Source organism: Saccostrea echinata, unplaced genomic scaffold (genome assembly GCF_033153115.1).
Source record: "Saccostrea echinata isolate AGI-Se365-2 ecotype Australia unplaced genomic scaffold, CSIRO_AGI_Sech_v1 ptg000009l, whole genome shotgun sequence".
NCBI classification, from domain to species: Eukaryota; Metazoa; Mollusca; class Bivalvia; order Ostreida; family Ostreidae; genus Saccostrea; species Saccostrea echinata.
This window is the reverse complement of record NW_026889758.1, coordinates 27,228,309-27,243,247: the sequence shown is the minus strand read 5'-3', so window position 1 is coordinate 27,243,247 and position 14,939 is coordinate 27,228,309. Positions and strand designations below refer to the sequence as shown.

At 35.5% G+C, this 14,939-nt stretch overlaps 1 protein-coding gene across 1 annotated transcript; it reads left to right on the top strand.

Moving 5' to 3' along the window:
• The first annotated feature begins 14,549 nt into the window (after positions 1–14,549).
• On the top strand, positions 14,550–14,882 carry LOC133182603 (uncharacterized). The gene has a single exon (XM_061317450.1). The coding sequence runs from the start codon at positions 14,550–14,552 to the stop codon at positions 14,880–14,882; it is 333 nt and encodes a 110-aa protein (XP_061173434.1).
• The last annotated feature ends 57 nt before the right edge of the window (positions 14,883–14,939 follow it).

The following is a 14,939-nucleotide window of genomic DNA, read 5'->3' as shown; positions in this document are numbered from 1 at the left end:
AAACGTCATATGCTGATACATACTGATGTAAGCTTTTCAACTGCATCAAAATTTTTGACCTTGACTTTTCCTTTGACCTTGACCTTACTTTTCTTAAATTAGTGTCTTAGATCAGTTTTGAATAAACAATTCAAGATATATTTATCAAACTTCATATGCTGATATATACTGCTGAGAGATATCAATTGCATCAACTTTTTTGACCTTGACTTTTCCTTTGACCTTGACCTCACTTTTTTAAATTAGTGTTTATCTACGTTTTAAATAAACCATTTCTGATATTTTTATTGAACTTCTATGCTAATAGTAAATACATACTGATATAAGCTTTTCAACTGCATCAGCATTTTGACCTCAACCTTTCCTTTGACCTTGACCTCTCTTTTCTCAAATAAGTGTTAAGCTCAGTTTTAAATAAATCATTCAAGATATTTTTATCAAACCTAATATGCTGATATGTATTAGTGAGAGCTATTCAACTGCATCAAAAACTTTTCACCTTGCACTTTCCTGTGACCTTGACCTCCCTTCTCTTTAATTTGTATTTTGCTTACTAGTTTTAAAGAAACAATCTAAGATATTTTTATGTAAGCATGCACTTATACATAATTTTGTGAGAATTTATCATCTATATCCATTTTTTTTAGATTTTAGTTTCAATTTTAAAGAAACTGTTCAAGATATTCTCATCAAACTTCATACACTCATACAAATTTTCATGTTGCATTAGTAATATACATTCGGCGGGGCATTTATGTCCTATGGACATATTTCTAGTTTTCAAATCATGACCTCCGAGGATAGGGTCAGGCCACAATAAGGGATCAAAGTTTTATAGAGATTTAAAAGGAAAAAAATCTTCAAAATTCTTCTTTTTAAGAACAACAAAAGCATGATTAATATGGAAACATTCCCAAGAGTGTAGATTCAAGTTTGTACAAATCATGACCCCATGGGTTAGGGAGGGGCCATTTTTTTCCTGCCCCTATTTGCTATCCACATGGAAATGCAAATTTTAAAACCATTTTACACATCCACAGGACAAAATCAATCATCTTCCAAATGATCATGATTCAAGGCTAGTGCATAAAATATAAGGGAAGTTCTGGGAACCAGGATGTTTAAACATGTTAAATATTTTTTTTTAAAAATGTGACCCCCATTTGACTCCCAGGGGGAAAATAAGAATTCCGAAACCTTACTGCACATCTATAGGACACCACCAACCATCTCCCAAAAGATGATTAGGCTACTGTGTAAAATGTAAGAGGAGTTCTGGGAACCAGGGGCTTTTTGCATAAAAAACGTTATTTTTCGACCCCCATTTGACCCCCATGGTGAAAATGAAAATTCCGAAACCTTACTGCACATCTGCAGGACACCACTAACCATCCCCCAAAAGATGATTAGGCTGCTGTGTAAAATGTAAGAGGAGTTCTGGGAACCAGGGGCTTTTTGCATAAAAAACGTCATTTTTCGACCCCCATTTGACCCCCAGGGTGAAAATGAAAATTCCGAAACCTTACTGCACATCTACATGACACCACCAATCATCTCCCAAAAGATGATTAGGCTACTGTGTAAAATGTAAGAGGAGTTCAGGGAACCAGGGGCTTTTTGCATAAAAAACGTCATTTTTCGACCCCCATTTGACCCCTAGGGTGAAAATGAAAATTCCGAAACCTTACTGCACATCTACAGGACACCACTAACCATCTCCCAAAAGATGATTAGGCTACTGTGTAAAATGTAAGAGGAGTTCAGGGAACCAGGGGCTTTTTGCATAAAAAATGTCATTTTTCGACCCCCATTTGACCCCCATGGTGAAAATGAAAATTCCGAAACTTTACTGCACATCTACATGACACCACCAACCATCTCCCAAAAGATGATTAGGCTACTGTGTAAAATGTAAGAGGAGTTTGAGAAATAAGAGTGTGACAGACGGACGGACGGACGGACGGACGGACAGACATGAGTAACAACAATATACCCGAACTTTCTTCAGAAAGTGCGGGTATAAAAAGAATTTATTTGTTGTTGTGCAAAGTTTATCTGCGAAGCCTCTGTTTTTTTTTAGCAGGACTTCCACTCAAACATAATTTTTTTTCCAGTATACCACTGATCTTGTAAATACGCTTTTCTTTCCTTTTCTTTTCATTTTTTTTATTTGTCAATTTACAATTTCATGATATAACATGTAAATTATAAGACTTGTGTTATAAAAATCTCTGAAAAGAGGAAATAAAGATGGAATGAATAAAGGAATAAGTATTTGTCTTCAATATGTCATATTTGATAGGAATATTTTAATCATTTAATACCTTGATTTTGCTGAAGAATAGATCCCTATACGAGAAAAATAGATTTTAATAATCAAATCCCTTGAATGATATCAATTTTATGACTATAAAGTCTGTGTTTTATTTTTTGGCTTGTGTGTTTTTTGCGAATAGGTAGGTAGGCTTTTGAAAGTTGGGTGGGCACTAAACAGAGAAAAAAAAAACTTGGAATGGCCTAATTTAAAATACATATACGTGTATTTAATACAAATGGCCCTTCGAGTGGGAAAAAAAAATAGAAAATAAGTTAACAACAGTTACATTAAAATAGTAAACAGATATAATGAGAGACGTAATTGCTACCAATGCAAGTCTGAGTGTGAACTTACAAAAAAAAAAAAAAAAAAAAAAGTATCAATCAGTACTTTGTGATTTTACTATTTTAGACGTTTTCCAAAAAGACTCATTTTCATGACTCTTTCTAAAAACATTAGGCCCTAATTGTATTCGAATCACAACTGAAATCTCGAGATTTTTTTCTCCAAGTCTTGTCTTTATTTTACCTTCCATTTATCATGCCCAGTGTCGTAACCTTGTATCTAAGTCAACTTCGCTGCAACGAAAAGTGTTAGGGTAACCTTACCTTAAAAAACTTCTCTGTCAGCAAAGCTGTCTGTGCTCTCTATTGTACGTACTTTGACATATGTTTTCTGAAAATGTCCTTTGTATTTGACGTTGATAGCTATACCACGAATCTAAATCGAAACTAAATATGCAAGTCAGCACATTACATAATCTCAGTCTATGTCTAAATATCTCGAACTATTTTCTTTGGTTTAACCATTGAAATCAAGTTTGAAAAATTAAAAAAAAAATGTTTTCATTACCCAAAACATATTGCTGGACGTCTTTTCTGGCGGTATTTAATTAAAAATAATAATGAGATATTGTACATTCACTCATCTGTTCACAAGTGAGTATTGTATCCTTTCACAATTTTGATTGAATCATAGGCGTCGGAAGCAAATTGAAAGTGGGGTGGCTAATTGAAAGTGGGGAGCTAAACCAACGAAAAAGGTAAGCCCCAATTTTCAATGCCTATATTATGTCTATCTTTGCAAAAAAAAGTGGGGGGGGGGGGGCTAAGCCCCCCCCCCCCTAGCCCCCCGGTTCCGACGCCTATGTGAATGACTATCTCTTGCCTCTTTCTGGATCCACTGAGGATTTTATGTTTTTCATTGAAAAAATATTAGGCCGCACCTGTTTGACACTTGTTCAGGAGTAAATAAGATGTTTTATCACGATGTATTCAACATGAAGAAGTTTCCAATGAAAGTGAAACATTTGTTTTAACTGAGGTTTTTTGAAGTTCGAATTTGATAACATATATTTTCCTCTTTGAAAACAGCCTTAATCTTCCAGCAATTTATTAATGCTCAGACAGAAGGACTCTGCTTACAACTTGCCTGCAATGCAAAACCGGTACAAGTGTCATAATTAAAGTAAAGAAATATGACTGAAACCGCACCGAATTGAAACAAAATAATATAGCATATATATGTACAGGATGGTGACAGAAGTGAGTAATTTCTTCGCCATTTTGAATTTTGATTGCCGAAGTCGCGTTTATACAAATAAAGTATTCAATACATTTACAGAGCGTCAAAAGTTGTTGTCATGTATAAAAATGATAACTGTGTCAGCTCTTCAGTATTATATTAACAAGCATCTGTTTCTACTATAGACCACCATTAGTTCACTTTGGATACCACACGAAAGGAATTGACAGATGAGACAAAAACACTTTGAAGTTATTTGACAGCGGTTCCAAACAAAGTAAAATATCTTAAGTATTGAGAATAAGTCCAGCAACAAGAATCTGTAAATTTTTGAAGCGGTATCGGGACAGCGGCTTTATTGAAAATCGGCACCGATCAGGACGATCTAAAAAAAAAAAACAAGGACGATCGGAGTTGTCAGACACTTGATCGGATCATTCGGGGACATCGGACATCAACTCTGATCGATAGATATCACCAATGAATTCAATACGCTTAACCATGTACATGTATCTGTGTCAAATATTCATTCACAAGTATGACCTGAGAAAGCGAGCTATTGCCAAGAAGTTGGGAGTCAGTCAAATAAATAGAATACGTCGAGTTTCTTGGGCCAGAAGTCAACATGGACAGTAGCTCAAAACTGGAGTAGATCATATTAAATGATGAAATGACAGTAACTGTGAGTGGTTGTGGGGTTGTTAAAATCTGGAGAACAAAAGAGAAGTACCTTCTAGAGTCCAATGGCCATCTGCAGATACTGGAAGGAACTTGAACGTAATGATGTGGGGTTGCATAACATACCAGGGTCAGGGATTATTAACTTTTGTAGATAGAAATATGGAGAGTGAGAAATATATTAACGTGTTAGATGAGAACCTGTGGCCAGCCATAGCCAAATATTTCACAAACAAACCATACATGTTTCAGGATGACAATGCTCCACGTATCTCATGCCTCAAGAATGACTAAAGCCTGGAAAGAAAATAACAACATTCCAACCCTACCATGGCCTGCTCCATCTCCTGGTATCAATATTATTGAAAATATCTTGCTCATCTTAAAGAAAAAACAAGTAAAAAAGACACATGATGAATATTAAAACAGTTGATGGCCTGAAAGCAGTACTTCAGCATGCCTGGCTATCAATCCCTTTCATGTACATACCGAACTTATATTCATCAATTCCTCGTCGTCGTCAGTTGTATCAGATGAAAGGGCCATATTACAAATTATTAAGACAAAACACAACTATACAGAAAAGTAAGTAGGTTTTTAATTACCTTGATTTGTTTACAAACAAATTTCAAAATGGCTGCCAATTTACTCACATTTGTCACCACACTGTACATGTGAAAATTGTAAGATGAATCTCAGTACCATTCTCTTTTCTGCTTGAACTTTCAGTAAGGCGTGACATTCTCGGCGATACATAATTAGCGTCAATCGATCAATTAATCCATCAATCAATCAATCAATCAATCAATCAATGAATAAAGAAACAAAGAAAAAAAAGATAGAAAGAAGTAAATAATTAAATAAATAAATAAATAAATTGTAAATTTAAAGTTCTGAGGAAAAAAAATATAACCGTTCAGGGTTTTATAGAAAGTTCGGTACTGTCACTACACATACTTAGCATAATATTGTCTTGTACAACCAGGATCACCCCTCCCCTTATATCTACAAAGACTTTACCTTGTATTCGTTGTGATCAATTGATTATGCAGAAAAATAAAAAAAAATAAATAAAATTTACATAACTCATTTTTTATCATTTTAAATAATCCTGCCTTAAAGGGGCTGGGACATAGTCTTGAAGTTGATATTTTCTAAAATTTTCTAAATAATATCATGACTTTTATGTTGTTAGAGCATTTCACATCGAAATATATTAATGCCCTGTTCACACGGAGAATTTGATTCGCAGTAAATTAATGCGAAGTAAACTAATGCGAATTAAATTGCGTTCACACGACAACTGATTCGAAGTAAACTAATGCAAATCAAAATTTTATTACTTTGGTAGGGCTATATTCAGTAAGGCTTTTATGACGTCATTTGCAAATCATGTCATCTTATGCAGAGCAGACCCATTTGACATAATGTCATAGTGTCTGTACACATCTTAGTGATTAACATAATTTTCCTATAGTATTTCACTCAAAAATAATACAAGTACCTATATCTGACCACAGACATGTGGCATGTGACTTAATTCTGCTATAACGCATGTGTCAGCATTTAATTCGAATTAGCTTCGCTTAGCGTTCACACGGAGTTAATGCAAAGTAATTTAATGCGCAGTAAACTAATTCGAATTAAAATAATTCGCATTAAATTCTCCGTGTGAACGCTGTTCAAATTAAATTGGCAGTAACTTACGTTTAATTCGAATTAAACACTCCGTGTGAACAGGGCATAAAAGCGTGTTAGAAACTTCTTTTATCTGGAAATTATTAAAACTACGATTTTCGGGACGCGTTTGATTGACACATATCATTGCACTTTCACAAAGTAAACTTCATCCATAATACTTCCGAAAAGTAGAAATTTTGTGTATTAATCAAAAATATGAAAACTGTAAACCAGAACGTTCAGATTAGAAATGCAAGAAAGCAAATCCATCTCACCAGTAATGTTATGCCCTGTTCACACGAAGAGTGTAATTCGAATTAAACGTAACTTACTGCGAATTAAATTTGATCCGCGTTCACACGGAGAATTTAATGCGAATTAGTTTACTGCGCATTAAATTACTTCGCATTAGCTCCGTGTGAACGCTAAGCAAAGCTAATTCGAATTAAATTTTGACGCATGCGTAAGGACAGAATTAAGTCACAAGCCACATGTCGATGGTCAAATATAGGTACTTGTGCTATTTTTGAGTGGAAAAAAAGAAGAATTATGTTTATCACTAAAATGTGTACAGACACTATGGCATTATGTCAAATGTATATCTGTTTTGCACAATATGACGTGATTTGAAATGACGTCATAATAGCCTCACTGAATAGCCTTGTTGTAGAAATAAAATTATAATTCGCATTAGTTTACTTCGCATTAGCTGTCGTGTGAACGCAATTTAATTCGCATTAGTTTAATTCGCATTATTTTACTTCGCACTAATTTACTGCGAATTAAACTCTCCGTGTGAACTGGGCATTAGTCCGTGCTCAGTGATGTGACTAAACAAATTGAACACACCCGGTAAAATGTAAATACTGACAATAACAGAGCTCGTGCCTTGTTTACAACCACAGCTGTTTGACGTGCTGTTATGAAGAATGTCGTTGTCATTGAATTTTTAGAATATTCATGTAAGTTCATATCATAAAGTGAAGTTATTTTTTTTTTTGAAAAAAAAATAGACATTTAAAATTGTAAAGAATGTATCTGTGTCCAGGCCCCTTTAAACTAAAGTTTATTTCAACTGCAAGGCAATAGCGAGAAATTTGTCTTTCACTTTTGACAATTTTAATTGTTAATTAGTGAAAAACAATATTATCAACATTGATGGGAAATAGTAAAAATAATTGGTAATCTACATCGATAAGCAGAATATAATCAAAGTACTGAAAAGCTGTTAACATGCTTCTGTTTGGGATTTACAACAAAATGTGTTTGAAATGATGATATTAGAGTACTTTAGAGTTTATTTTTAATGACATCAGACAAGAAGCAGAAATACTGAACTTTGCAGTATTGTACTAGAAAACAGAGCAAACAGCAACACGAAGACATCAATTTTTTTTTATCAAGTGATGTCATAAATGCATGTTCAAAAAATTATTAAATCATAATTTCCTTTGAAAGACAAAAATGTGATATTTGGAATTCACGTCCGGTGGTGATCGGAAATACCGACGACGTAAAACAGTTGACGTTGAACATCTATCTGTCATGCTCTATAATCTCTGACATAAAAAATCAGTTAATTACTATCTCACAATCTTAAGTATACATTATGAATAGGAGATGGGGTAAACTAAAGGGATCAAAAGTAAATCTCTTTATCCCAAGTTTTAAATGTTAAAGTTGAGAGTAGGCTAGGGATGCTGTATTTTCGAGGTATTGAATATTTCCCTTGAAGATTATATATGCTGCTACCTTTACTGGAAGACGGGTCAGTACACAAGGTAATGTTTCAAGTAATGTTTATAATCAATTTGAATGTATAAATGAGTAGTAATATGACAAACTCACAGTCTTGCTCATTATATACATGTATTAATAGGGACATGCAGGTACTGAGTAATACGCTTGATATTAGAGAAAATATGTATTTAATATTGCAAATCTTTGTATCTTTCGAAAATGGAATAAAAATATCTCTGCAATCTAATTGAAATCAGATCTTAGATCAGCGCCGTGTACACTCTGCGCTAATCTAGGGAGTTCTGGTATTGATTAGATTAAATTCTTCTGAAACTAATAGGGAAAATTTTAAAAAAAATCGTCCATAGCATTTCAAACAATTCTCTAAAACTGTATCATTTATGACGATATATTTTATAAAATTCTTTAGTATTCTTGGAATATTTAAACTACAAAATTCAAACTTGGTTTCCTGCATGGAAACTAACTTTGTTGTCTAATCTAACTACTAGTGAAATTTGCCATTTATTGATGTTCGAATTTTTGCGCCACTATGTCAGTGTATTACCTCACAGAATTTTTAGTACACATATTTTTCTTGAGTACTGCACGAGCAGTGACATTCGCTGGAAAGCTGTTGTACAGTTTTAACGTTCTCTGGTCTGTACTGAACTCAATGTATCTCTGGAAATGTGGAGAAATTACTTATTCGTAAATCGTATGAACATATGATATGTCAGTTGGAGGAATGTCATTCGTATGATCCTGTGTTATCAATCGTATGACGTATGATTGTATGGTGTCAATCGTATGATGTGAATGCAGGAGTTGATGATAATAAAGACATACGCATTTACAAGAATTTCTCTTCTCTGGGCATTGAGCAGTACAACATTTATGAATAAGTAACATCAACAGCCATGTGTGAAACAGAAGAGCAGTTAGAACAGAGGCACAGAGTGAGGACCGAGAAAGGACTTACCTACCATGTGCAAGAAAAGTTAAAGTTTAGAAAGTAAGTGGTAACATAGAACATTTACTACTGGAAAATCCAAACAAAGATACAGTAAAAATGAGTACAAGAAGTGGATCCAAATATATGAGGACTTGATTGTGTCACATGAAGAATACCAAAAATTGTGTATTTGACACCAAGCGAGAAAATCCTGGATGATGAGAATTTTCAATCTAAGAACAAAAGATTCACAAACAAAGATACATAGCGGGTTCCAGTAAATGTACAACCAAGCCTCTATCTTTACTCCTCACTAAGATATTAACAGTGGTGAAGGAGAAACTTCAAGAGTACTGTGCAACAATATATTCGAGAAGTGGTGTAAATCAGATGTGGATACTTAAAAATTCCAAGGAACTTTTGGAAAATTTGAAATCACAAGATTTTACCAAAATCAACAGCTTAAAAACTTACGACTTTTCAACTTTGTACACAACCATTCCCCACGATAAATTAAAGTCCAGGCTTTTTGATATCATTGACAGCTGCTTTTTCAATAAAAATGGAACTCGTAAATATACTTACCTTGTCATTGGTCATTTGCAAAATTATTTTGTTAAAAACATTCTGATTGTTCACACAAGTACTCTGAAGTTGACATTAAAAAGATGCTTGAGTTTCTGATTGACAATATCTATGTGGTTTTTGGAGACCAGGTCTTCCAACAATCTATTAGAATTCCCATGGGTACCAATTGCGCCCCGTTATTAGCAGACCTTTTTTTGTATTCATATGAAGCAGAATTTGTCCAAAATCTTGTACGTGAAAAGAAGAAAATACTTGCTGTGGCCTTCAACTCGACATTTAGATATATCGACGACGTATTGTCAATTAACAATGGCTATTTCCATTCTTATGTCGATACGATATATCCTTGTGAACTTGAGATAAAAGATATCACAGAGTCTGACACATCTGTTTCATATTTGGATATTTTACTTGAAAAAGACGTTAATGGTAATCTAACAACCAAGCTTTATGATAAACGTGATGACTTTAACTTTTCAATCGTCAACTTCCCTTACTTATGCAGCAATATACCTTCATCACCTGCATACGGGGTATATATCTCTCAGTTGATTCGATACGCAAGAGCATGCTCTACGTACATGTATGTACAATTTCTAAAACGAGGTAAATTATTGACAAATAAGTTGATGAAACGAGAATATCAGCTGTCTCGTTTAAAGTCATCATTTCGTAAGTTCTACGGTCGATACAATGACCTTGTCAGCAAATACAATTTATCATTGAGTCAAATGCTGACTGACGTTTTTCACACTAATTGTTAGGCCATTATTTACACACTGAATTGTCGACGGATTTTTCCGTTATTTCCCGATCATGACAAGGAGCACACGGCGGGTGTGACCGGTCGGCAGGGGATGCTCACTCCTCCATGGCACCTGATCCCACCTCTGATGTTTGGAGGTCCGTGTTTGCTCTGCTCCTATTTTGTATTGATTATGGACTTTTGAGCTTGAATACTGTTCGTTATCTCCATATATTTCATTCTCAGATTTGAAAGAATGTGTTGAAGAATGGTTATTACAACACACAACACCCGAAAACAAATCGGTGCAATCTAAAATCAGCATAAGTTCTTCAAGTCATCTTTCCATCTAAAAATTAAAAGAACAACAAAGAAAGCAGAACTCATTGCCAGAACCTCAGCATTGCCAAAGAAAAAGGAATTAGAAGAAGCTAAGCTACAACTGAAACTTAGAGAGGAACTGGAAATCGAAACAGAAATTGAAATAACTGATGCAAAAACCATAATTATTGAGGAAATGGAGAAAAGTGTTTTGAGGAATTTGGAGTTAGAAGAATCTCTGAAGGATGACTTCCATGCAAGTGATAAGCCTGAAACAAAAGAAACTGTTAATGTGACTTTGAATCCATGTGCACCACCATGGGAAGACAGAAGAAAATCTTTTCATTCACATGTAACATCTAATATGTGTCAACCACAGAATACACCTTATTTACATGTACCCTAGTCTACGTGTCTACCACAGAATAAACCTTGTGTACACGTACCTCACTCTACAAGTGCATTACAAAACAGGAATTGTGAACAGACATATACTTCATATGAACCGTTACCGAGAAACATACCACAGGACATCTATAGTGCGTATATACCTACCCCACCTCAAACGCCGGCTCTTCATGTCAGTGATAACATTGTGCCGCATATTGTTTCTGATCAACCATGTTCTACTGTGCCATTACAAACATCGACCAATAGCGACCATGGTATATTGACTGTTGCACGGGAACTCAACAAGCCTAGATCAGTTATACAAACTTTTGATGGAAATCCGATGGACTATAAGAGATTCTTAAGAAAATTCAACAGAAGAATTTGTTTTAACACAGACTCTTATGAAGAACGGTTAAATTACTTATTGCAGTATACCTCAGGTGAAGCGCACAAAATTGTGTTAGGATATTCACACCTGGATGCAGAGCTTGGATTCAAGGCAGCACTAGATGAATTTAAGGACAGATATAGGGATGCTGATATGTTAGCTCAATCGTACGTGAAAAAGGCATTAGACTGGCCAGTTATAAAGACTGACAATGCGAAGGCCTTGAATGCTTATGGTATTTTTCTTAAGGAGTGTCAGTTCGCAATTGAAAACGTGGAAGCAGCCAGAGTTTTAGAATACTCAAAAGACTTAAAACTGTTAGTGAAAAAGTTACCATACTACTTGCATGAGAAATGGTGAAACTTAGTGTACGATCTTAAAGAAAAGAATCAGATTATGAAATTTCAACAACTTGTCAACTTTGTTTACAAAGAAGCGAAGAAAGCTACAAATCCTATATATGGGAGAGAGATTCTAAGCAACACTAAAGCATCAGCCAAAGGTTCACAAGATGGTCAGCGCAGTCAACCTGGAAAATCAGTCAAGTTTTCTGGAATTCAATTGATAGTGATGGCAGTGAAGCAACAGCTTTGTCGGTGGCTGCTCATAAGGGGGCTAGAGAAGCAGTGAAGCAGGCATTACCCATTGTGCCTGTTAGACTAAAGTCAGAGTACAGTGACAAATATGTAACAACATATGCATTTCTAGATTCGGGAAGCAACGCTACATTTTGTTTAGAAACTCTTGCGCATTCCTTAAACATGGAGGGAAAGCGAACTAAGTTGAATCTCGTTAACAAGAAAGATTCCAAGACACTTACGTCATATCAGATTTGGAAGTGAGTGATATTCACGGTGAAAATACATTTGAACTGCCACCTGTCTTTACACAGGCTACATTACCAGGTGTCCAGGAAGGACGTAATTTCTCCGGAAGACTTAAAAGAATGGCCACATTTACATGACATTGATTGTGATTGATTGTGATGTGGGACTTTTGATAGGTGTGAATGCACTAAAGGCAATGGAACTGGGTCATAAATGGACCACTGGAAGAGACTCCCAAATGACAACAGTAATTCATGTGTATCCATCAATCGTATTGATGCAAGGAGACTAGAGGAGCAGATTCGTAACCAGTTTAACTACGACTTTAGTTAGAGGACAATTGACGACATTCACGAGCCATCCAGAGATGACAGAAAGTTTCTAGATCTTGTTTCGAATTCTATTTGTTTTGAGAATGGACATTATAAAATTGGTCTAATGATGTCAGATTACCAAACAACAAGAAACAAGCCGAACAACGGTTATCGTCACTTGCCAAACGATTCAATCATAATGAAAACTTTCATAGTGAATATTGTGAGTTCATGAACAAGATTATGACTGAAGGATATGCTGTCAGAGTTCCAACTGAAGATATCAAGCAAGTGGATGGCAAGATTTGGTACTTGCCTCATCATGGAGTGTACCATCCAAAGAAGAAAAAGTTGAGAGTGGTGTTTGATTGTACGGCTAGATTTCAAGGCACTTCGCTGAATGATCAACTTTTACCTGGACCAAATTTAACTTGTTCACTTGTGGGTACGCTAATAAGATTCAGAAAAGACGAGATTGCAATGATGGGAGACATAGACAGCATGTTTTACCAGGTTCGTGTACCAAAACAAGATGCAAGCTTCCTCAGATTTCTATGGTGGGAAGATGGAGACACAACTAAGAAGATCGTAGAGTATCAGATGGTAGTACACTTGTTTGGCGTAACATCATCGCCTAGTTGTGCTAATTATGCTCTTAGAAAAACTGCTAGAGATTCTGAAGGACTCTTTGATTCTGAGATCATAAATACCGTGTTTAAGAACTTTATGTAGATGACTGTCTAATGTCCGTAAAGACTTTTGATAATGCTGTTGGCTTAATCAAGGATGTACAAAGACTTCTTACTCGAAGAGGATTTCACATTTCAAAGTGGATAAGCAACAACAGAGATGTTATGATGTCAATTCCAATCTCAGAGAGAGCAAAAGAAGTCAAGAGTTTGGACTTGGATTATGATGCACTACCGATAGAAAGAGCCTTAGGAGTTCAGTGGTGTGTGGAATCAGATGTGTTCTGTTTCAACATAGAAGTTAATAAGAAACCCCTTACAAGAAGAGGAATCTTATCCATGATAAGTAGTGGTTTTGATCCGTTGGGATTTCTTGCAACGTTCATACTGAGAGCAAAGAAAATACTTCAGGAGTTAAGTAAAATTCATCTTCGATACCATACCTGAGAAATTTTCTGACCAATGGAACAGCTGGTTTTGTGACTTGCAGAAATTATCAGAATTTAAGATAGACAGATGTGTTATGCCTGTAGGATTTGGAACAGTGTGATCTGCCCAATTACATCATTTTGCAGACGCTAGTGAACTTGATTATGGGACTGTTTCTTATCTGCGATTGGATAATATGAACAACGAAGTCCATTGTTCTTTCATAATGGGAAAGTTGCGTGTGGCTCCTTTGAAGCAAACAAGTATTCCAAGATTAGAACTGACAGCAGCAACAGTTGCCGTGCGTACTGATAAAATGTTGAAAGCAGAATTAGACATTCCTATAGATGAAACTGTGTTTTGGACAGATAGTATGGCTGTATTACGTTACATTAGAAACGAAACATCAAGATTTCACACGTTTGTAGCTAACAGACTTACTGTTATTCATGAAGGATCAACACCACAAGAATGGAGATACATCAACACTAAACTCAATCCTGCAGATTATGCATCAAGAGGACTTTCAGCAAAGGAAATAGTGCAGCATAGACGTTGGATTCAAGCTCCAGAATTTTTATGGACTTCTGTTGATAATTGGCCAGAAACAGCTACAGAAAATTTGCGTGAAACACTAGATGATGATCCAGAAGTGAAAAAAGTGTCAGTGAGAGCATTAATTGCTAATATACACAAGACAGAACTAAGCGTTGACCTGATGAGAGTTGAGAAACTTATCAACTATCATTCTTCTTGGTATACTCTACGAAAAAGTGTTGCATGGAAGCTGAAATTGCCATTTTGTGTTATGTACAACATCAAACATTCTGTGATGAACTGAGTACTCTTGCTTGCAGAAGGAAATACACATGTGAAGCGAAACAGTTATATACGGAAACTCGACCCAGTTTTAGGCGAAGACGGACTTTTGCGGGTAGGAGGACGACTTCAGAGAGCCAGTATGCCGACTGAATGTAAACATCCAATTATCTTACCCAAGAACCATCACATTTCAACTTCGATTCTCAGACAAATTCATGAAGACTTGAAACACAGCGGTAGAAACCATATGATGGCAGTCTTGAGAGAGAAGTATTGGCTTGTTCATGCAGTTTCAGCAATACGAAAACTTATTTCTAAGTGCACGATATGTCGTCGTCAAGGATCAAATGTTGGAGAACAAAAAATGGCCAATTTACCAGAAGATAGATTGATCCCAGATGAACCACCATTCACCAGAGCAGACGTAGATTATTTTGGACCATTTATTGTGAACCAAAGAAAAGTCATGTGAAACGTTATGGGGTTCTATTTACATGTTTGACCAGTCATGCAGTTCATTTAGAAGTAG

What these genes read in the sequence shown, in the direction of transcription:
- LOC133182603 (XM_061317450.1), top strand. Translation starts at nt 14,550, where the DNA reads ATGCCGACTGAATGTAAACATCCAATTATCTTACCCAAGAACCATCAC.